Source organism: Anopheles nili, chromosome 2 (genome assembly GCF_943737925.1).
Source record: "Anopheles nili chromosome 2, idAnoNiliSN_F5_01, whole genome shotgun sequence".
NCBI lineage: Eukaryota > Metazoa > Arthropoda > Insecta > Diptera > Culicidae > Anopheles > Anopheles nili.
This window is the reverse complement of record NC_071291.1, coordinates 2337530-2361441: the sequence shown is the minus strand read 5'-3', so window position 1 is coordinate 2361441 and position 23912 is coordinate 2337530. Positions and strand designations below refer to the sequence as shown.

Genomic DNA, 23912 nt, shown 5'->3' with positions numbered 1-23912 from the left:
GAGCTGATGTTTGATTTGCTATCGAAAGCTAAGTCAAACAGAAACAAATTTAAGTGCAACGTAATAGGAACCCGCAGTACCTATTTTGCTATTTGTGCTTGTTGACTCACTGACGATTTTCACCATTCGCCGTTACAGAAAAACCGCCTCTCCCAAAGACAGGATCCGGTGCTTCTACTGGTAGCAGTGTGAATAGTGCAAGCATCAAACATCGGCTATCCAGCGCTGGCTCCGGTAGCATCAACACGACCCCTGCAAAATCATCATCCAGTACGGAAACACCAACGAAAAAACCACTAACATTACACTCGGCCGAAAAGCGTGCTACAGGCGTAAGAGTCGCTACGCCGAAGGCGTCATCTACTCCGCTACAGTCGCCCGGACCAGAAAAGGCTTCTCGCAACTTACAAGATGCCTTGAAGAAAGCCTCTGAAGTCACTAAAAAACCGCCGGTCAGTGAGAAGACGCAACCTAAGCAGTCGATTCTCAAGAGTGATATAGTGACAGTCGAGGAGAATCAGGAACCCTCGGTTCTCAAAGCAGAAGAGCCTACCGTTGAATCAGAAAAGGTTCAAGATCAAGCGGAGGGTTCATTGCTAGTTTCACTGGTGGAGGTAGAGCCATCATTTGGACAGGATGAACAGCCACAACAACAGCAGGAAGAAGTGGTAGTTCCAGTCCAGCAGGAAGCTCCTTTGTTAGTAGATATACCGATGGAATATACGGAGGTACCAAAGCAAGTTGCATTTGCTGCGGTGGAAGAAGAACAGCCGGAAGAAGTGAAGGAACCTGAGCTAGACCAACAAGACGTCACTGTCTCTGTTCCATCTGAAGTCACTGTTACCGCGGAGGACGAAATGCTTGAGGTTAGCAACGGTAACCTATCCGTAGACGGTGCCGCTGTCATGGGAGATGCTATGACCGCATCTATGATAGCGAAGCGCATCAACACGGAAGAGGAAGCGAAGGCTGCTTTGGCGGAACGGCGACGCCTGGCACGCGAGGAAGCTGAGCGACAGGCGGAACTGGAACGCAAACGTATCGAAGCTGAGGAACAAGCCGAACGACAGCGTGTTCTCGAGGAAGAAGAACGCTTGCGTAAACTCGAAGAGGAAACCATCCGACTGGCCGAGGAGCAGAGACGCATGGAGGATGAACGTCTGCAGCAAGCAATCGAAGAAGCTCGCCGACGTGACGAAGAGGAGCGTAAACGTCGCGAAGAGGAAGCCCGCCAGAAGGCGGAACGCGAGGAGGCTGAGCGTAAGGCTCGCGAAGAAGCGGAGCGTCTACGCGTCGAGATGGCCGAGCGATTGAAGAAGGAAGAAAAGGAACGCGAGGAACGCCGGAAGCGCGTTGAAGCAATCATGTCCCGTACCAGGACCAAGGGAACGGCCAACAACACACCCACGAAGGTAATTGCAAGGAAAATCGTAAGAAAGAAGTTCATCTATAACGGGTGGGCCTTAGTGGATAGTGGATAGTAACAAACCTCATCTCTTTCTGTTGCAGAACAATGACGACGACAGGGAAAATGCCATGTCTAAGAGCCAGATCGTACTTTCGTCCAAACCGGCCGTTCTGCCTACCGGTACTGCCATGTCCGCGTCCACCATATCGATGACCGATTCGTTCATTGCGTCGGAACTTCGACAAGAGCAGCAGCAACACCAGTCGCTAGATCAGGCGATGGAATCACTGTCCTTGAGCAACAACAACAACAGTAGCAGCAACGGTAGCAACAGCAATAGCAGCAGCAGCAGTGAAACATTAGCCAACAGTACCAACATTAATAATAACATCAATAACAACAGCACTAACGGCAGCAGCATGCAGCAGTTTGAGAAGTCCGTGACGGAGAAGGAGAATCTGCTGCTGGTTGATAGCACGACCGGTAGCAGCATGGTGTCCAACAACAATCTCAACAACGGTAGCGCAAGCAATGGGACTGTAGTCGAACTGACCCCGAACGAGCAGGGTACGAACGGAGAATCAATCATACCGACGACGAACGGCAAAACGGAACAACCGTCAGTCATGATGGCGACGAGCAACGGCAGTACCGTAAACACTACAGCCAACAGCACCTCGGACCTGATAATCGAGGACGCGCTGATGGGCCAAACCAACGGACACAAGAACGGCAGCATGGACAATGTGTTGTAAGTAAACTAGCGTGCCGCCGTTAAAAAGGAGTATGATTTAATTTTTTGGAACATTTTGGGATCAGAAGTGTTACGTGCTGTATGCGAAGCTTAGCTTGGAGGAAACCATTTACATCTTGGGTACTGGTGGGGGAAAATAAGGGAAAGTCTCGTTTATTGATTCACAGCTGTTTGTGGATTTTTGTTAGCGTGTACTATTTTGTACAATCGATGGATGCCGGTGCAATTGTCTGAGATATTATATGCATTGTCGAATCGCTTCTTTCCGTCGTATAACAGCCGATGAATTCCAAAAACAGGTTTGGCCGTTCTGGGGATTTGGACTGTATTCTTTTTATTTCTATGAAAAATTGTGTACACATACGCTCTTGCGCCCGCTTGTTAAATAATGAATACCGCTTTCGAAATATGCACTTTTTTTAACAATCTATCACTTTCCTATTTTAGATTTCCGCGAGTTTCCGACATCTGAGTGTAATGTTATGGAAAAAGAAAAACATTTACTTGCGATAAGGGTTACTGCCACAATTTTCCTATTGATCTATCTACTGACATCCTTGTGCATCCTCTGTTTCAATGTAGTATACGTTGCTATCCTGTGCGCGGGGCTGCTCTTTCATACAATTTGAAGTACACATTCACTTCCAACGAATGCAACCGCTTCGAGAGGAGGTACAGTGGTACTATGGCCAGGCTGCCTACGTTTTATTTTCCTTCTGCTAGATGCAACTTGTTGTTTGCTGTGTCAATGTTGAATCACACTATGATCGTTTAGTAAGGAGCGATCTGTCTGTTATACTTGTTCGTCGTTTCATGTTGCTGCTCATGGATGGCATATGTGCAATTTAACTACGAGCGTTTTAAAGAACCATAAATAAATCGTAACAAAATGAGTTGCTACATTTGGAAATTGTCCAAAGTGATTTCATTACAATATATACATCAAAATTAAAAAAACACACAATACAAGTCACCTTTACCGTTAGAAGATTGTTAGTTTTGTGTTTTGTTGATGTTTTTCGTTACAAACCATAGGTTTATATTTAATGTTACAATTGCATGCGAGAGGGTATCTGTTATTTGGACTTCCTAAGATTTCGCATTCTAAAGTGCGTGCAGAGCTTCATATGGACCGTTCAGTTGCTCTTTAGTTCGAGTCCCGTGTAATCTTCCAACACCCGCATACGTAAAAACCCTTCATAGTGATTCTAAATTAACCACCTCGTTTTTGTACACTTTCTCACCCTTCCCTGAAATCGACCATGCGGTGAATCAGAAACGGGAATGACTCGGAACATCCAAAATCTCATAAAGAGTCGACAGAGGCTGCAGTTTTGCTGGAATCAAATGATTTGCTAGTTTCGAATACCGGTGATCATCTCCTGCACGGTGGTGATCCAGAGACCATTCTTTCCTTTGCTGACACAGCCAATACGGCGGGTGATCATCAGCAACATTCGTCGTTCGATTCATCTGCCACCATTTCAACTGTGACGACAGAATCGACCATCGTCACAGGGGACAGTGCAGGCAGTAATGCCTATCAGCTAATAGATTTCGCTAGTTTTTCGACTAGCGACGAACCCGAGAATATACAACTGCGTGAAGGAATCATTAGTGATGCTAACTTCAACCCTCTGACGCCGTTCGGCATGCCTGAGGCTGAATCTGCCGAAACGACGCAACATCTTGCGCTTGATTTGCATAATCTATCCAACAATAATAGTATTAACCCGTTCTTCACGAGTGACGAGCACGCCACCCTTCCTGTATCCCGCTGCGACGGAAGCAATCGAGATCCCAGTGGCAACATCGTGCCGGAAGCTGACCTCTTTGACCTTGGTTTTGATAGTACTAGCACCACTTCCACTAGTAGTACCTTTTTTAACAACAATAACACTACATCGCCCAACAACACCCCGTGGATGGTATCGGCTACATCCGATGGTCAAGATAAACGAGGTAAATAGGAAGGACACGGGCCGTCGTTTGCACGCAGTATCAACACTTCCAGCTCGAGCGTGTGCACTGTCTTGTTGATCCCAGATTTACTATACTTTACTATATGCACTGTATGGCGGCTGGCTGCAAAGTGGCTTTGTGGTGATGGCCGGTTGTGTTTCACACATTTTTGTTTCGTTTTGTGAAATTCGTTTTGATGCAAGCTGTGACCAGAGCGTATCTTTTAATTCGGTATGACCGAATTTTATAGTGCATTGTCTTCGATGTATGTTTTCCTTGTCAATTTTACTTTTCACGTATGATTAGCCAAATGAAAATGTAGTATACACGTAGAACGGTATATTAGTGTTTGTTTTGTATCCGTAATTCTAGAAAGATTAGCGAGTGTGAATGCTCTATCCTTCTTGTGTACATATACATTTGATTTTCTTTTCTTTTCATTTCTACATATCCACAAACCATTCGGCTCTGCTCGATTCGGCCTTAAACAACTCTTAACGGGTTATGCAAAATGAATCACGAACGCCACCACGAACTGTGTGCTTCGTCGTGCTATGGCGTGGTATTGAAGATAGCAGCCAGAGGCTTTTGATTCGAAAGTTTCGTCCTAATTCGTGGCTTCAGTTCTTGGTGGTTGTGGTATTCGTATTCGTCGTCCATTTTGGGTTTATTTATGGTTGGTTTGCGGCGAACGGATAACTTCGGAAGGGGCTTCTGAGATCCTTACGATGATTCGAGATCTGTACCAGCTTGCCCGCGGCGAAATGGGCTGGTCGAAGAAACTGGAACGGGCTAGATTTCGATTACGTTATTTGCACCGCTCATTCTCACATGATGGTCAGTAGACGCAGTGTGAATTTGACCTTGTCTCTAATGGACCCTACCTTATTAATGGAGATATTCGGAGATTCTATTCTCCTGCTGTGCGTAGCAAAAAGACTCCGGAACGCTATACTATCCAAACATCATTTTTCGTACGAAAAATTGCGTTGTTCATCAGTTCCTTTAAAACAATACTTTCAAACTATACCCATTTTGATGACGTGGGTGTATGTGTGCATTTATTTTCTTTGTGGCAAGTGTAGGATCCAGTGAAATCTTGCCCAAAAGTAATGTTCCTACGCGTAGTTTAAGCTATGTAAAATTTCTTCTCTCATACTTTTATGAATGTTTTTACTTACCTATCTTCCCTGTTTTTCGTCAACTGCACGCGTTTGATTAGTTCCTTTCGTACGTGTGTAAATGTGCGCGACCGTGCATGTGGAGGAATATGAAAAATATTAATTCTGTTTTTGTTTCACTCTCCCATTCCCCACCATTTCTCGTCCTGTTGTGTTGTTCTCCTTTTGCAGACTTGTCGCTCTTGTGAACGAGTAAGGTGAAAACGTGCGCCGGTGCAGCCCGAGTGGCTTATCTATTCCGATCGGCCAGCGAAGATCGTAAATCCGTAGCACCAACGGCCAGCAGTGAAGCGGTAATTTTCCACAGTACGACGAACGCTCGGCCAGCAGTGCCGATCATACCGAAGTGTAATACTGCTCCATCCGCTGCACAGCCAACTGTCGGACGGATGTGGGAATAGTGTTTGTTCACCGTTGCAAGGATTATGCGTTTTTACCGATAGTCATACATAGCTAATATATAAAAATAACTCAGCTAACTAGGGAAGGAAAGAGTCGCGCAAAGACCGCCAAGAAAAGGGGAAATGGTTTACCATTAGGTTTTCTGTTTCGCTGTAGGATAGGTAACGAATACAAAAATCAAAAAAAGTGCTGATGGGCGGAGGGAAAGCTCTAATAGGAAAAGTAATGCATGTGCGCATACACCTACCCATCCAATGGACGATGGAAGAATTAATCAAAACCCATTATATATTCCCGTAATAATGTTATGGATTCCAATCGAGGCCACTGCGTAATGATCATGGAAAATGTACTTCAACTCTGAAGAGCACAGCTACTGATAGAGAGGAAAAAACACCGATACACAGTAGAATCACTTTATCTGCTCACTCTGCTGTATGACGAGCATATCGGATCGTTTCGGAAGGCTTTCTTTATGCAACTGCTTCGAGATTGGATTGTACGATGGAAACAAAGAAGGACTATCAATTTGTCCAATTAGTGATGCTGATTCCCTGAACAGAACCATGGTGGAATATGTTTATGTCCCGTATTTATATCAAATCTGTACGTTTGGATTGATATTTAAATGTGAACACTTGTCTCTGTTCTTACTGTCTGAATGAGTGATGGTACACGATTCTTGTACCAAAACTAGTTTAACATGTTTTGTTAGTAGAATGTGTTTTTAAAATGTTCGTATAACATTATGTGTGTCCAGAGCATCGTTTCTTTGGTTAAATGTTCACTGTGTAGCCCAGATAGAAATGGAATCGAATGTTCATTGCGCATATTTTTGTCCAGTTAGTTTGTTTACGGTTGGTGCTGTAACGTTCCACGAGCAGGAAAGGCACATGTTTCATAATCGTGACTCACTTCGAGTGCTAAAACTTACAATTTTCGTTAATGTTAATGTTATGCAGCTCTGCAATAGACAACTTTTCTTAGCAAAGCAAAGCAAAATGATTTCAAATACATACGTGTAATTTGTTTTTACCCAAAACGGTTTGTAGGGTAGAAGCTGAACGAACTTTAGTTTGGTTCAATTTGTGGTACCGATTCCTTCAGCATAGGGTTCAAATTAAGATTTTTTTTGCTTTATTTTGAAACTGATCCATAAGTGAAGCGGGGGCGATACATTGTCGATATTTTATGTAACTATTTCGGCTGCTAGGGCTGCCCCAAAAAATGACACCGCACTATTGTTTTTAATGTGTTGCGATTCGCTGTTTCAGAAAGCCATGCCTCTATCCGGATGCATCCTCGTTCTTGGGCCTGCGATAGGCAATTGTTGTGAGGTGATAAGGAAGTAGTTGAAACTCAAATGTGTGAACCATAGAAATAAATCCAAGATACAAGACTAATTTGAACAAACTGATGAAGTGTTGCAATCAAACTGTGCATCTATTCTTGAAGAATTAAAACATAAAATGCATCAAATGTACTTTCGATCATAGAAAACGCAACTAATCGAGCTAAAACAAATCACTCGGGTGCGCCATCAGCTGACGTTTGCAATCCTCCTATCGGATGCGATAGGACGAGGTTTAGCCTTGCAAACGGAACTCGCAACAGTGTTGAGATTATCAAAAGAAAATCAAAGAAAAATGTAAACACAATGCTTAACCAGCGGCAGAAAATCGATCAAGGGCGTCAATGCGTAGCGTAAGGGAGACACGTAGGGCACGTTCAACTATCTATACCGTTTGATTGACTATTCATTAATAACTGATTACTGATTAAATCTGGCACACCACCCGCGTGCGTCCCAGTTTCCCACCCACTGGTGGCGGAAAACATCGTTCGAATGGCGCATGTGTGGCTCGCGACTGAGATCGGCTGGCGAAGGTAATGTGGTGCAATACAGAACGATGTAAGAATGGTGGACGTATACTGTTACTCGCTGCTTTGTTCTTGCTTAAAACACGACTATCGTGGGTGATATATACAGGTCACAAGGAAGGAAGGAAGTTGATACGTACGCAGTGCAGGCGGCTCTACCACAATGAATATAAATAGAATGAATGCGACTACGGACGAAGGTGGAATGTGCGCGCTAGAGAGAAAGAAAGAGAGAGAGAGAGAGCGAGATAATCCTAGTATTCTAATCTGTTAAATTATGCTGTATAAAACAAAACAATTGTGAAGATAAGTGCTTTGTAAACACACATACACACATACACGCACACACACATACACATGTGTACCCTTGTGTGCATAAACACACGCAAACATTCACGAAAGAACTATGGCTAAACGAACAGTGGAGGCTGGATCGCTTCCGGCGGGAATGGACGGCAACGGAGAAAATGTGCAGTTGCTGTTAAAACTAATCGAACGAATATTAACACACGTACAACTAGCAAACACTATCACATACACATACACACACACACAACCCAAAAAAAGGATACACACATCTAGCTTAAACTAATCCTACGAAGTAAATGTGTTAATTTATGTATCACGAAGAAATTTTTTTTCATTTTCTTGACGTAGTTCGTCTGTTCGTGTGGGAATGAATAGGAGCTCTTCCCATCCACTCGCGGTGGTTGGTTGTTCAGGGAAGAAGTTTGTGGTAAAAAAGTCAGAAAGCTCGATAGCACGTTGGCACACGGTAGCCAAAGTGAGGCGTGAAGAAAAGTTAGCAAAATATAACCTATAGTAGGAAAACCCATGACTGCCCGACGCAGCATGGCGGAAAAAGGGTGAGCTATGGAGAAAGAAAGAAAAGCGAACACGAGTAACATTAAATTATTCAACTGTATGTTTTCCAATTATAATGTTTTTTTTTCTTTATCTTATTCTTTTTTGCAATAAAACCAGAAGAATAGTAACAGAAGATTTTGTTTGTTTTGTTTCGGGTTTTATTCTTGTTTTTTTTTCTTGTAGAGTGCTGGGTAGAGATTTCATTGAACACTATTACTGAAACGCTGGATATGTACAATCAGCCAGGTAGTTACCATAATGCTATTTAAGAAGAAAAGCAAAAGAAATATTTAACAATGCTGCTTGATATCTGCGCATACGGCACACTTATACATCCATCAAGGAGGTCCGGTTTCCGGATTTTCAGCTATCTTGACAGAGACAGGAAGACGTCGCGGAGTGTTCACATCACAATCTAAAACCTGTAATCAAACCAATCAAGTAATTGCACTCCTTTGCGGCTAACGTTGATACCGGGAATGCCCTAAGATAAGATGGCTGATTCGGCTGAAGTGAAACTTACAAAAAGAGTACAGATTACTAGGGATGCTACGAAATTATCCCTCAACGGAGATGGACAATTTTGACTATGTTCGAAGGGAAAAGTAAACAGGCGGCCGGTCAGAAGATATAGGCACCATATAATCGCTTGTAATAAATGCTTTACATCAACATGAGGTATATGAAAGCAACTAATAAATAAAAATCCTATTTATCAAAACGTAGCTGTCCGTTCGAGCTTCTCTTCGTTTCCGATGACTGCATGCTACTTATCAAATTAGAAGATGTTTGGTGTTTTGCCTAAATTTAGGCGCTTGGTGAAAATCCATTCGAACTAGCCTATCCAATCCACACTGGCATCCTTAGGCATGATGTCACCAGTCTGATGACTTTTACAACGCAGAAATAGAACATATTTTACGTCTGTTTAATTCAGTTTTATTAAGCAATAACTTATCCTTTTACAATTACATTAAACAAAACATACACATGTGTATACTGTCAATAATTTACGATTTTCTGTGCTGTGTTTATGTTCTCAGAAACAGAAAAAAAAACACAAAAACGAAATACGTATCAAAACTCACCCAAAGGGTATAGGCGAGCGAAAATAAGCAGCACTTAGTAAAAGCCCTACATGTTCCGAACGATTAGAGCATTTTGTGGTGAATCTTCCTTTCCATTCGTCCAAACGCTTTGCGCGGAGGTACAATGTTCAAAATGGGCACTTTTTTCCTACTACCTATAACGCCATCGGTAAAATGGCGCTATGCATACGGGTGGTTTTAATTTTGACTACGCTAGCAAAATGCACTTGGCCGCCTTAAATTCCAGTGTTCTTTATCATTGGATGCCATCGTCAAGATGGAACAACAACAAGGACAAAGGGCGCACCCTTCGGTCATACCGAATACATAAGCCACCGCACCAAGAGGAGGCGTTATGTCCATAACGTTGAATGGCTCCGCTATCCTGTGGCAACATGATTGTCCTTCCGGTGCATGGGATACTTACTTTTTTTTTTAAATGATTTTCCAGCTCGTCTGACTCAACGTGGAACCTCTTTTCCTACTAGAAAGGCTTATGACTAATTGGCTAATCCTGTACGGGGGTCGGTCAAGTTTAACACGCTACGGAATGTATAACAGTGAACAGTGAACTCGTATCTTACTTTTGAATAGATTTCCCTAACACACCTCCGTCTAAATGCTCGGAATGCTAACGGTGACTACGATCTGATTGGTTGAAAAATACGTATGGTTAAGGTAGAGCTAGGTGCACGGCTGAGTAAATATACTTGCACCTATCTAGTCTGATCTACGGGGAAGAGGAAAAGTCTCTCGTTGCTAAGGCGCTATGGTTCCTCGTTGCTAAGATTTAAAAGGTACGTCACTTCAAAATTGTTCTCTCTTTTCGACATATCTCTTCGCCTACTGCGTCAACAAAATGCACTTTCTGAAAAATCGTTTCGTTTTTGGGGGCTAACCAGATGGGGGGATTGTTGGATGGTCGTTTGGCCGCCGGGCCTGGGAAGATGCCGGTCTAGATTTCGGTTGGAAATTTTGTCTGAGTGTGTACTGCTGTTTGTGTGCATGCTGGCTGCCGAATTCTTACGTTGCTAGGAAACACGCATGGCGTTTACGCGAAGATTCAACATCACTCCGCCAGCGTGTCGAGTGGAAGACCATACACGGCTTACATGTGTCTGGTGTTGCCGAAGTTGATGCCACTCTGGGTAGCACCCTTGTTGGAGCCGTACTGCAGCGAAATTACGGTCTGGCCTGCTCGCAGCTGCTCATCGCTAAACTGACGTTCGTTCTTGTCGGCTTCTTTAGGTCCGATCGAGGGCTTGCCGTACTTGCCCGCCTTACGACCAAGCGACTGGACACAGATGACGACCGAGTTGAGGTTCTGGCGCTCCCACAGGTCCACACTTTGGAAGGTTTCCTGCGGTGGCACACCGAACTTCTTCGCCGCCTCCAGGAAAGCGGAGATGTTCTCCATGCACTTGAACGCCATCTTGCTCGTATTGATCTTCTTCACGGTACCAGCCTCGATCGCGTTCACGAGCGTACACAGCACGGTACCGTCCTTCAGCACCTCGAAGAAGTTGTCCATGTCGCCGGACGTGTTGATCGGCTCACCAGTTACCTCCTTGATCCATTCCAGGCACTCGGCCGCCAGCTCCTCGCTGTATTTCGAGTTAATCTGAAACGAACGAAGCAGAGACACAATCAGTTGTCAGTTATGCTGACCAAATTAGGCGCATCCCAGTACACCTTGACCCTGGAACCCATGATGCTTGATCGCCACACACATTCCGCTGGCTACGCTCAAGGCGTACGCATGTGTACTTGATCGATCTGAGACACACACACACACATGCACATGCATAGGGGCGTACCGTCATCAAGGACGACGGGCAGGAAGGCCATGACTACACGAGATGTAACGACTTTTCCTTCCCTTACCTTTTCCTTCCCTTCGCAGCCGCCCACGGCCACCGGAAGGGCTCTCGAGTTTTCCTTTTTTGTTGCATGCACGAGGCGCTACCTGCAACTGCATCAGACTGATTGACAAGGAGAATCAGGCCATTAAATGGGCGCCACTGGCAGGTAACAGCCATCACCCGACGAGACGAACTATATCTGTATGTCGGATCAGGAACTAACGTTGATCGGTGATCGTGAGTACACCAAGCAATGCGTCCCTAACACAGGCATGTGCATCAACCTCCTGTTGAGGGGTATGGACTAGCGAACCTACTGATGTCATCATTGGCATGCGGATTGTCGGTCGGTCATTCGACACCGGGAAGCAAATTTAATGTGCAAACAAACTTCCAACACAACCACAATCCGCGTGCATCGTCGATGGACGGAGGACAATGCAAACCATTACGCCATTGTCACTAATCACACAAAAGCCCCCCCCGGATAATTCGAGAGCGAAATCCGCAAGGTAGCGAAAGACTAGAGCCGCTCTGCATGCAAATTGGGAGCTTGTCTTTTCAAGCGATGCACGAGTTTGATCGACATCAGCGATCTTCGGACATGCGATCTGTCTGTTGTTTGAGCTCCACCAGCAGGGGTGCAGGTGGCGCGTAATTAATTCCAGCAATTAGCAGTGTCCACAAGCCCTGGAGGCCAGGGGGAAATTTTCCACCTTTTAGCTTTCAATTTCCCTAACGGAGACACCAAATGTGACGCCGTTGATCGGTGATTAATTGTGAGCCATTCGAGTGTTGCGAACCGGGTAATGTAGTATTGCCTTTTAAGCACAAACTTCGGCCGCCGGACGGAGTGCTTTGGGTTTTAGGCGAGCTTTTCCCTTTCTCTGCTGCCGTCTGGATTTTCGCTCGATAGCAACGAGGTGTGCAGTTGTTCGTGCCCTTTTTTGGGCAGCCAGCGTTTGGACTAGAGCTGAGACTCCCTGGGTCTTTTTTTCTCGTGTTGCCATCCCGAAAAAGGCGATGACTCCCAGGCGACAGGGTGTGCTTTTATTGCTCACTTTCCCGGGAGCACAGAGATCACGTTCCAGGCCGTTCGATGGGGAATGCTAATGGTGGTATTAGTGAAGAGTGCGGGCAATTCTTCCGACCAGTTGACGTAAGCGTGCGACGAACGTGCGTGGAATCGCAGCCGAAAGGGAACTTGATCCTACTTGCTATGCTCCTCCTAATCCCCGAAGCTATAGCCCACCAGATAAGCATACCTGAGCTGTGGAGCACTCAAACGCTCTCGTATGCGCCTTATGGTTGTGCCTACGGCAGCAGAAGTACGATCGGACGATCGCAGACGTCACACCCCCGGGGATCTGTAACCTTCGCTCACAGATTCTTCCATATTTGGATTTAAAAAAGCCCCCTGCACATGGTGATGTTGGTGCTGACGATGGAAACAACTTGTTTCAGGCACGAGACTCCACAAGCAACCCGCGTGTCCCTGGTGCCCCAAGCGGTTGCGTGTGTCTGTGTTGACGAACAGCGATCGCACGGTGTGTAGGTTGCACCGCGCCCGGAAAAAAAAACCTGTTCCTCGTAATACCGGCAAAGATGATAAAACCGAAAGTACCCGTACACCCCGCCGGTTTGGCAAGAGCCCGGGAACCGGAATCTTCCCGAAATGCCAGCGAAAGATCTTCGAACTATCAGGCACACCTTACAGCCAAGTAGCCGGAATCGCTAAACTTCGTTAGGCTGAGATAGATCGATGCGTCTAGAAACGCAGACTCGTACGCTTTCCTTGCTCTGCCTAAATATGGCCATACGGATCGAACGGATCTCAGAGCTACAGCCACGTTGGATGGCGAGCAGAGGCGCCATCTCGTTGCCCAAGCAGCTAAGCTCCCCCTACTTGACTCATCGGCCAAGGCCTACTCCACCGATGAAAATGGCGTTTTTGACAGGTTGAAGGACGTGCACTTCGTCATCGAGTCGACCGGTTGCGAGGGCTATTCAAATATTTCGCCAATGACTCTATTTGGGGACGTTGCGAACATCATAGTGGGCCTTGCCGCGATGCCTACACGCGAGTACTTCTTGAGAAACACACATCACGAGGTGATCAAAATCTTGCGGAAGTGATTCATAAAAATAGCCGAAATTCTACTTCTTCCAAGCAGGTCCCTGAGCTACGTTGGCTAATCGGTCTGGAAGAATCAAACCTCTCGGAAGTGAGTGAGGATGAATGGGCCCAAAATCATGACAAATGATGAGTGGCGTAATCGGATAAGGAAACGCACATCGTTTACTCATCGTTTACACTTGCCGTCACGCGAACATGTGGTACGCGAATGGGCTAAGAATTTCCAAACGCACATGCAGCCGATGGAATGTGACCTCCTTTGCGATAAAGAGTAGGAGCTGTGAATCATTTCGGGTCCTGGGTCATTGTGGAGATTTTTTGTTGAGCAATGTTTTCTGGAGTGAGAAATTATTAGCTGCTATCGATAGATATGGTAGCTGACTCGCACCAACGTGCTTCGAAAAGTCCAATGTTGTTGAAAGCATATACAAATCACCCTCACCGAATCCGACGAACGATGGCGTTAATGACAACGACTCTGCTGCTGCAGTACTGCGACCGGATAACAGATGGTGCCCGATCCTCCACAAATGGCCAGCAGCCTCATAAACGGGCCACCATTTTTATGCTCCATTCGCCACCACGAGGGCGCTGAAAACTTTGCATTCAAATATGGCAACCGCCTTGCAAATGTGCGCCGCATCGTCCGTTTCTAGCGCGATCGCGTATCGAGTTTGACCGAGTTTTAGTGCCACGATCCGGGTCAGCTTTGGGTGGTTGTTGGTTTTTGGCATTTGAAGCCGAACACTCGACGTTGTGACGAGTCAGCAGTTGGAGTTACCCTGGTGGTTCTGGGAGAAGGTTATTGTACCACCCGCTCTCTCGTGAATCGCGATTCATCATCATATATGGACATTATGCTTGGTTGGTAATCCGACGACCCAGGTCCGGTGATCGGTGCTATACCGGGACGGGGTTCAGCCGGTTCTACTAACTCGTTCCCCAGCGCTTTGTCAACGCAGTGCACTCAAGTGTATGAAGATTCAAACGAACCAAAGAAAAACCACACCAAAGCATCAACTAAACCAAACTCCAGCGAACATAACACCATCGTTTGATGAAGTACCCGCTTGGCGACGGGTGGATCATCTTTCGTGCCTTAGACTTTATACTCACAGGTTACATTGTTCGTGCGAGAGTACTTCGTGGAGCAAATGGTGTTTCTATCACACTCACGCTAATGGTGGAGTGAAATATTATCTATTAACCAACGAACGCTGATTATGGGCATCCATAAACGATTACGATACTGACGTAATCGTTCAAACAATTGAAAACCGATCCCTCACAATATGAGCGCTATCGGATGGATCTAGCGCAGCTCGAAACCCTTCTTTCGATAGCCGCCATTCGATCATAAATTCGCACCTATTTGCGGAGATAATTACCTAAGCAAGTTGATAACTTGCCAAAGGACCCACTTCAGCGTGCATTTATAACCCAATTTTTAATCCTCATGCGATAGTCGATTTCCTACGCATCCGCAGATCGATCGAAGTGCAGCTCGAAGACGCACCAAAATGCATGGTGACCAACTTCACGAGCTTGATGGAAGAATGCGCTTTTTGTGTCCATTTTGTCTTTCCGATTGCCACCCCAATAACAATCGATTTCAATTTCCATCGATTGTCGTCACACAATTGAACGATAGCGAGAGCCATCGTGCTATCACCCATCCAGTGGAACATGTGAAGCATGCACATGAAGAGTGGTGTGTCGAGCGATGTTTGCATCGATTGGGCAGGAATGATTTATTTGTGAAAATAATCGTAAAAGTAGGCGCTGGACATGCTGCCGCACTCTCTTTGGCCGGTGCTATCAGCAATTGGTGAGATGGTCAAACGTGCATGAAAATACCATGCAGTTGAATGAACTGACCCTCGGAATTGATTCTTGGTCGGAAAGCTCACCTCAGATCTGCTGATCTCTGGCTTAAACGTTGCAGGAGTTAACGCGATTTACGTGCTGTTTTTTCTCAACCCCAATGTGCGCCATCTTCCGAAAGGACACGCCAGGAACGACCCAGTTCCAGCGACTTCCAACCGGTTTACGAGCTGCGAAGGAAATTCCACCCTTAATCTGCGCGGGTTTGGTCGCGCAACAATTGCGAATTGCCTGTCACTCTTTCTCTCCCTTTTTGTGTGCTGCATCCCTTGCTTGCGTTCAGATTCTCGCCGTTTCGGTTTAAATCACGACTTTTTCTGGTCATCTCAGCGTCGATTTGTGTATGGCATGGACGAGACGATCGCCGAAACAGATGAAAAGGGGAGGCAAAATGAACAACGACAGCCGCGGGGCTTGGTTTGGGGAAAAGATCGCCATTGTCGTCTCGATCACAGACGGACGGTCTAGAGGCGGGATCGGTCAGCGAAACTTGAAGCCCTGTTCCGTAGGGACACTCTTGGGGGCTCTTACCGCGAGCAACAGCTCCAAAAATAGGTCAAATAACTTGTTTTACTTTCACGGATTCAGCCACAAGCTATGGACAAATCAATACATACGCTGCTGATGGTGTGAGACCATATTTTGACTTTACATGTGCATTGCTCTTATAAATAATGAAAAAAAAAATGTCTACCAACCTATTATCGGACGATGATGTCCTGTTTACATGAACCGATCTGAAGACAAAATTACATGGTGACAGGCGCTTATCAACAATCACTTTACTGAAAGTATCGTACCAGATAAATGTGCTATCTATGCATCTGTCATAGCAATGTTATCATTAGGTTCAGAAACGATACATTACCGAGGGTCTAGTGGAAAGTGTTTTCACAGCTGCCTGAGAAAAGTGTTGAATTTGCTTACAAACCCTCACTTGGTTCAAAGCCAAACGAATGAAACCGTCAGTGTTGATGATCAGCCCTGGAGTGGGTTGGTGCTTTTTTCTACTACAGCGGTTCAAAACGCGAGTTGTACTGTTGTTATTAGCGCATGAATCGTGTCCAGCGTTAACTCAACACCGATCATTATATCCGTCAATAGATCTGACAGAACTTATCGGAGCTCAACAACAATCAGCGAATAGCTGCGGCATTCGCACGAATTCATAGTGAATTCCAAGCCACGATGATGGATGATGGTGGGGAGAAAATCTTCAGGAAACCGACTGACCAACTGAGCTCCAAAATATTCCTGCTTTTTAGCCATTCGGGCAAGATGGAGCGACACTGCCAAAGTTTCTCCTAGACGTGTTGCGAATCGACTGGGCCACGAAAGAATGCTAAATCATTGCGTTTGATTTGATTTAGGTGATTTTTTACTCGACCTTTGTGTAGCCCTCTCGCTGGGAATTACACACAAAACGCATCCAACGTTGGTCGGGTTGGGAAAAAGGACAGATCAATTAATCTTGGCAACGGCAACAGAGAATGAACTTCTTCTACCTAAGACCTACACGCTGCTGATCATGGTAACATAATTTCCGAGCAATCACGTTCTTTCGGTTGCCTAGCAACACAGACAATGGATGTGCTTGAGCTGATCGGTAAACAGTAATCAGCTGCGATGGCATCACACCACAAAGAATCCATCGACGATGACGGTGGTCATGATTCACACCCTACTATAGAACGGACACGTAGCGTAGTGGTCACGTGCATCCCACCATCAGCAGACAAGGAACCGTCAACAACGTGTCGCAATGTAATATACCTTTCATGCGGCCACTTGATGGAGTAGGGAGTATTCACCGTCAAATGGCTAGATTTTCGAGCTAGGATGCCAGATGATGATCATCGGTTTGACTAGCTTTTGACTGGAAATTAGTTTTGAAACCAGCAATCAAGTGTTTTCCTATCCTAACACCCGAGAATAGATGACTGATAGAAGATAATTCATAGGTCAACTACATAAAAATCTACTTCGGGCACACTCGCACAGATAGTATAGATTCTGAAAAGGTTTCAAATGGATGGATTTTAAAATGCTTTCACTGCCTTACACATGTACCACTCGTACCTCGTGGAGATGACATCCTGGGTCACCCTCCGTTCTCTCAATTAGAGTCGGTTAGAGCTATCTCCTGTTATGAGTGCAAACAAGCCGTTTCCCATACTGGTTGCCATTCAAAGCTAGCCCCACAGCTGATAGCCGCCAGATGACTTCATCACTCGAAAAAGTACACATTACGCTCGGAGTACTTGGCGCAAAGGAGAAGTTTGTTATTGAAAGCAACTAAACCACTCAGTCGATACCCAGCAGAACGATTGTGAGGCACGTACGCTTGGGCACCGGCTAGTTAAAACAATTTAATAGTAATGTCCCCAGCTTATCTGCTGAAACGGGACACCACACAAGTGCTACTACTGCGCTGGCCCTGGACTCTCGTGCGCTTATCTACGATTTATACTCTCCCTTCGTTCTTCGACGGTCCATTTAGCGGCCTAATGAAATCCATAACCCTCTCCTCTATCGCCGACTAAAGAAGGGCAGCGATGCCTCCCCGTGTGCATATTGACACAAGCATCTACGGTCGGAACTAGACGCCAGACGTAGGGAAACCTGCCAACGTATTAGCACAATTTACAGACACTCATGTACACCGGGTTTGACCGAGTGACAAGGATGACAGACGCTCAGGACCGTGGGTTAGGCGAATGAGCTCACAAATTAACGATCCTAACCTTAACACCCCAGGGAGAAAGACATTCACCAACAACAAGGCCATTGCATTCGACACCGACCGCCATTTTTGTGTGTGTCTCCGGTCTTCGGACTTCGGTCCAAAACATGTCGATCGAAAATAATCAAACTGATTGATCGTCTCTCCGTCGTCCCACGAACGATCGCAGCACATTACATTGAGATCGATGATGTTCGTCGAAGCTGTCAGAATAGTCGAATTTTGCGGTACGATCACACAGAGAGCATCGCACCGAGCACTAGAACTGCTGTTGCAGAGAAGTCAACACCTAACCTATCGTCGATGGCGGAGCGCAATGACACGATGTAATCTAACAAACCTCACCCCGAACGAGTCGCGGAAGGAAGTCACTGCTTAACGAACCCGCTGCTGATTGATGTGACATCGAAATGGGTGCGTTTCTCCGTTCCACGCTGCGGCACAGGAAATACGTCATCACCGACCGAAGTTCTTTGTGCACCCTCTCTCTTTACGCCACCGAGTTTGGCACGGGGAACATTTTTCACCACACCAGTATTATCCAAGTTCAGACTTCGGAACGTGGCACGCACCAGTCTGGTCAATCGATAAATGATAACGCTATCACCGTGCCGTTCCAAATTCCCTTGCGGTGGGTAGATTTAGGGTGTAGGCTTTGGGAAAGAAAGCACCCAGGTGGAAAAGACGATCGGTTTAAGGGTATCGAACCCATTTGAAGTTTTTCTTCTGTTTCGCGATTTGATTGCGCTGCCCAATGTATCTCCAATCTTGCTCCCAAACGGTGCCGTCGAATGTAACAAAACCACCGTACAGCTCGTCAGTGCGAGCAATTAATCATATCCTCCCCAACGGTACTCGACGGAGTTTCAGCGTGTTTTTCCAGCGGCCAATTTAAGGGGAAGGCTAGCAAAAACCCACTGATTGCCGAGTCCGTCTGGTCCACCTTCGATGGAGGTTCGTCAGGGCGTCGAATGTTTGGTGTTTTACATTCGCAGCAATTAAACACACGCCGAGTGGGATAATTAATACCAGGGTGCCACCGGGAGCCCTGTTCCGAAAATTAGCAGGCGTAACCACTGGGCGCGATTCCAGATACCGTAGACCGAATAAGAGGTCGACTTTTGCACGGATGACCCACTTTTCTGGGAGCAGCATTCGCTTAATCAACCGAGGCGAACCGGGTGCTCGCGATCTCTGGGATTAAGCTTGATTTGCCTCGTTTGACTTCCCGAAAAGAGCCCGCCTCGAGGTGCATATTATAATTACCATATAAAGGCAGGAAAGGCCAACTTGCCTCGCCGCAAGCTATAGGGACTTAGAGTCTTAGAAAATAGAGCATCGGCTCTTTCTTGTGTGTAACTTCTTGTTTACTTTGCCTGCGACTATGCATGGATGCATGTGAGGAGGAAGTCACCGTACCAGCTCAGAATGTCTGATAACATCGTATCGTCACATTACACCTTTCGCCACTCGAACAACGGACGGGTTTATCCGACAATCTTGAAACTCCCACACCGGGCCGGTAACGGGAACGTCGAAAGTTCCGAATAGGACGGATGTTGCACGTGCTCATCGTGCTCAGCCCTCCGCGCCAATAAAACTATCAACCCATAAACTGTTCGAGAGACGGTTACGGCGGTCTCCACTGAAGAACTTCCTCCAAACAAAGTGAGCTCACATTCCGGACCAATTCTTTGTGGCTTAACGGCACCGACGCGTCGTCACGCATGACTTCATTGTTTTCGGCTGTTTGGGGGTGATGGTTGGCTGAAACAACCCTGAATCAACGTCGTCGACTTTGTCCCGTTGGATACCCTTTGCGTCTGGAGTTAAATTCAATGCACACATGCCAAGACTTGCCTGCCGATGTTTGGTCGTTTCCGGTGCATTATACGACCAGGCTGGACAAGGCAGCCGTAATGAGCACTTCATGTTGCTGAAAAGTAAAGTTTGAGAGACAAATTCCTCGGAAAGTCTGCGAAAAGTACATTAGCACAAATCAGTCGTTTCCGGAACCATTACGAAAGACACCCACTCCTTAAGCATGGGCAGAGTTGGGCGACGTCACGAAATGGTTCGGATGCTCGCTCAAGGTGTACACTGAAAGCGATTGTTCTCACTATCTCGAAAGTTTATCAAACTATAACGCTTGTGTACTATCTGCGCCTCTTTCACATTCTGCGTGACCGTATAATCGTGCAACGGCGGAGAAGCTTTCACGGCGAATGGAAGGTTTGTTCCACAATAAACCTTCCCTTTTTATCGCGTGCCACCTGTTTGGCAGCTCAATGGGCCCATCCGCTTTGGCTTGCCTTGCAAAATAAACATTCTTTTCTTCGAGTGAGCCCTTCGCTCCAGAATGTGCCTCTATCACGCGTTGTGTGAGTGAGGAGGTACTCTTGTTATTTTTTTTTTGCAATTTGCTGATAGCAACATGTCCCTGTCGAAAAGCAAAGAGCACTACACCTTACCCCATCAGTAAGGCACAACACTTTGCACCGTAGCCAGAACCCATTGGCGGCCATCTTGACCACGTGCATTCTGCATAAGGCGCTGTGTTCTGTGAGGTTTAAGTCAAAGGAAAGCTATGTCAAGGCAACTGGCGACACTAAATGAAGTCAAGGCACCTCTTTTAGAGTGGAAAGCATTGTAGGCAGTTTTTTCATTCTTTTCTCTCTTTCTCTCTCTCTTTCTCTTGTTAGCTGAGAGTCATCAGAAATTCTATCTAGCAGCGTGTTACTTTCTTCCATTCATTCGCTTGCCCATTACGAGTCCACTGCTTACTGCCCTTGAATGGCAACGCTTGAGATATTATCCCACGCTTCTCGGAATAATCTCAGCTTGCCGTCTAGGATTGTTGCAGAGTGAACGAGGTTTTTTTTCTTTTGCCTACGCTTAATCCACCTCACCATCCATCAGAGGAAGTGGCCAAGCATTCATCACGCTATGACGTTATGCCAAAACTCGAATGGCAGCTGAAGTGCAGCTTGGAAACGGTGCCGGGCTCCAAAAATCGAAAGATTATGCAAACTATAAGGAATGTCGTCCTCTTATTGCTCAAACGAGTGCGTGTGCGTTCGTGACTCATTTACGCGCGAGAATAAAAACGCCACCACGACGGTTGACGGATTGGTGGATTTGAATTTGAATTCAAATTTCAAACACCCGGCTAGAACGGCATCGCACGTGGGTTTGCCGCGCGTAATCTCCATGGCAACGCGCATCGCAACACGAGCACACACTCAAACCAATACTGTTGGAGCAAAGTCCGGCTCCTCGCGAGCCACAGGGTCTTTATATTGTCGATTTATATTTTCGCAATAAAAAAGGACCATTATGAATATTTCATCTGCCTCACGGAGCCAAATTTATATGTAGGACACGAAGCCGGCAGTAGGCGCGTCACCTGGCGGGGTAAAGGGATGAGCAGTCCGGTTTTTTCTCGCTTTTTTCTACGTGATTCTCGGCAGGCTTTTGTGTTCTTTTCCAGAACGTTCCTGTCCGGGTCGAGCGGAAAGGAACAAGGACGTTAAACATCCGTGTGTTTGCCGACTCGCAGCAAAGTAACCCCTTTAGCCTACGAAACCCAACACACGGAAACGGACATGACGTGGTAGGTTTTGGCGAGTCGCGAAAAAAAAGCCTGCGGGAACCCGCGAGACGCGATAGCTGGGACGCTCAAGTGCGCGAATGACATCATTCTGTGGGGTTGTTTGCTTCGAACGAAAAAAATATGATTCCTTCTTTTCGCTTCTCTCGTCTTTTTTCCCGATTCCTTCTTTGCTCTACCAAGGCGCGGCAAATACGATAATGTGAATCTGCGGCGCGCCCCAACCGATTTCTGATTTGTATCCGCCGTTCCGCGAGGGGTCAGGTCAAATTCACTGCTAACAGCAGCTTTTAGCATTCGTTCTGTGCCTTCGCCACAGAAACTCTCTCGTCCACACAAGAAATCCCATCGTTGGCGCGAACGCAATCGGAAGCAGTGTGCGTGTGCTGCGCGAAACAAGGAAAGCAAGTGTGCATCGTTTCGACAACGGCTGCGGAAAGACACATTAATTCGATGCAGTTGAGGAGGAAATCGAAATGTAAGGAAAAAAAAAGAAAAACCCACAACTGCAAGGAGCCGGCGGCGAATCAATTGGTGCTAGTGGGCTTCCCTAGCAACCAAAACGATTTGCGGGACAGAAGTCACAAAGTAGGCTGTGATGTCGGAGGGGTTTTGGCGAGTCCCGCGCCCAAGGCGTTTAGCCCTCTGGCGGCAGATGGTTTTGGTTCGCTAATTGAGAATTAATTGCATTTGCAACGCGAAATACGGGCGGGCACGATTGGGCGGCCACGTTTAACACGCGTCTAATCAACATAATGAAAAACACATTAGTTGCCGCTACGGTCACTGGAAGGGGACACACATTTATATCTGACTCAAACAACGCATCACCATGTGCTATCCAAATAAAGAATTATGCTCCTTTGCGCGATGGTCAAGCACATGGCGCGTAACATAAAACTGGATAACATCTCGCGTTCATTTCGTGCACATTTGCTCACGTGTGTCAAAGAGCATAATCGAGTTTATGGTTCAGGTTGTTTATTGGAGCGGTCCAGCAAACCAGCCGATCCTGTTTATTTCCCGCTTTTACGACCAAGGAGTGGCAGGTTCTGAAGTCTCCAGAGTTTCTTTGATTGATTGCTTCGCATGAGCAAGCACTTTTTTGAGTCATCGCCAAACCCCCAAGTCCCCCATAACCGCCCGTTTCTGTGGGCGATGCTTATTGCTAACGTTTTGCCGTGATTTTTCACATGAAAATATCGTTTTGAAAGTTATAGAAATCATCCATAGATACACGTGGATCAGGAAAACAGGTGTATTATGAGAAGTACGATAATTAATATGCCTGATGTGGTACCACGACCCGCAGAAGCACCTCGTGACATCGGCTGCTTTGGGAGGAAAGCCTTGGCCTGGCGTTCCAAACCTATGAGGGCAGCCGACCAAAGTGCACGCAGCGAGGCACGTTTTCTCCAGCAAAAAGCGGGTCAAGTAAGGCAGCAAAAAGAACAACCGCACCGTAAAAAAAGCCCCTTGGGGCTCCAGTCAAACGGGTTGAAAGAGCACACCTGGGTGGACGGTGCGGTGCCAAAGGAACCGGTGCCCACAGGAAGGCATTCCATTCCCGGTTGTCTTGGGATTTTGTTGGTCTCTTTCGTGTCCACCCGGACACCAATGGGGACGGAGACCAATATAAAATGAGACGGGTGTATCGCGCGTGTGGGGAACCCAAAACTGTTCGTTTGAGTGGGTCGCAAGCTGGCCCGGAGAAATGCAGATGGACCAAACCAAATTCCTGCGGGTCGTTCGTCTCGCTCGAGAGAAAGCACGGATGCAACGGCTCCCACGCATTCTTGGCCAGGGCGAATGATAGGCAACGACAAGACGAGACAACTGAAACTCACCTTTCGCTGGGCTTCGGCGGCGAATCCGGATTTCGGTGCACGATGGGTCGACATGTTGCTTACTGTACTGCTATTTCGGCTCACAGATGGATGTTTTTAAACCAGCTGTTTTGGCGTTCAGTACAATCGTACGTAGATAGTGGCGCGAATTGCGATGAAAAAAGGTCAAGTAAGCAGTAGCAACGGAACACACGCGAAAATGCTTGGGTTGGAAAGGCAACGAAAGTGAATGGGCAGACCTAGCGGCGGACGTCTTGACGCGATCACGGTACTCGAAAAATTGACA

General features: G+C 46.4%; 2 protein-coding genes across 2 annotated transcripts in view; one reads left to right on the top strand and one right to left on the bottom strand.

Annotated features, from left to right (window-relative positions):
• Positions 1-4132, top strand: part of LOC128721298 (protein split ends) — a 33897-nt gene extending 29765 nt beyond the window's left edge. Inside the window, exons 10-12 of the mRNA XM_053815037.1 lie at positions 139-1412; positions 1510-2159; positions 3439-4132. Of these exons, the coding sequence (XP_053671012.1) occupies positions 139-1412; positions 1510-2159; positions 3439-4132 (2618 nt within the window). The remainder of the gene's footprint in view (positions 1-138; positions 1413-1509; positions 2160-3438) is intronic.
• A 5246-nt stretch (positions 4133-9378) lies between these two features.
• Positions 9379-23889, bottom strand: LOC128721824 (myophilin). The gene is made up of 2 exons (XM_053815619.1): positions 23627-23889; positions 9379-11164 (listed from the first exon to the last, which is right to left on the bottom strand). Exons 1-2 carry the CDS (start codon positions 23678-23680, stop codon positions 10652-10654), a joined length of 567 nt encoding a protein of 188 aa, XP_053671594.1. The 5' UTR covers positions 23681-23889; the 3' UTR covers positions 9379-10651.
• Between the last annotated feature and the right edge of the window lie 23 nt (positions 23890-23912).

What these genes read in the sequence shown, in the direction of transcription:
- LOC128721824 (XM_053815619.1), bottom strand. Translation starts at nt 23,680, where the DNA reads ATGTCGACCCATCGTGCACCGAAATCCGGATTCGCCGCCGAAGCCCAG. An exon ending in CCGCCGAAGCCCAGCGAAAG is followed by an intron (nt 11,165 to 23,626) that starts GTGAGTTTCAGT and finishes CGTTCGTTTCAG; the next exon opens with ATTAACTCGAAATACAGCGA.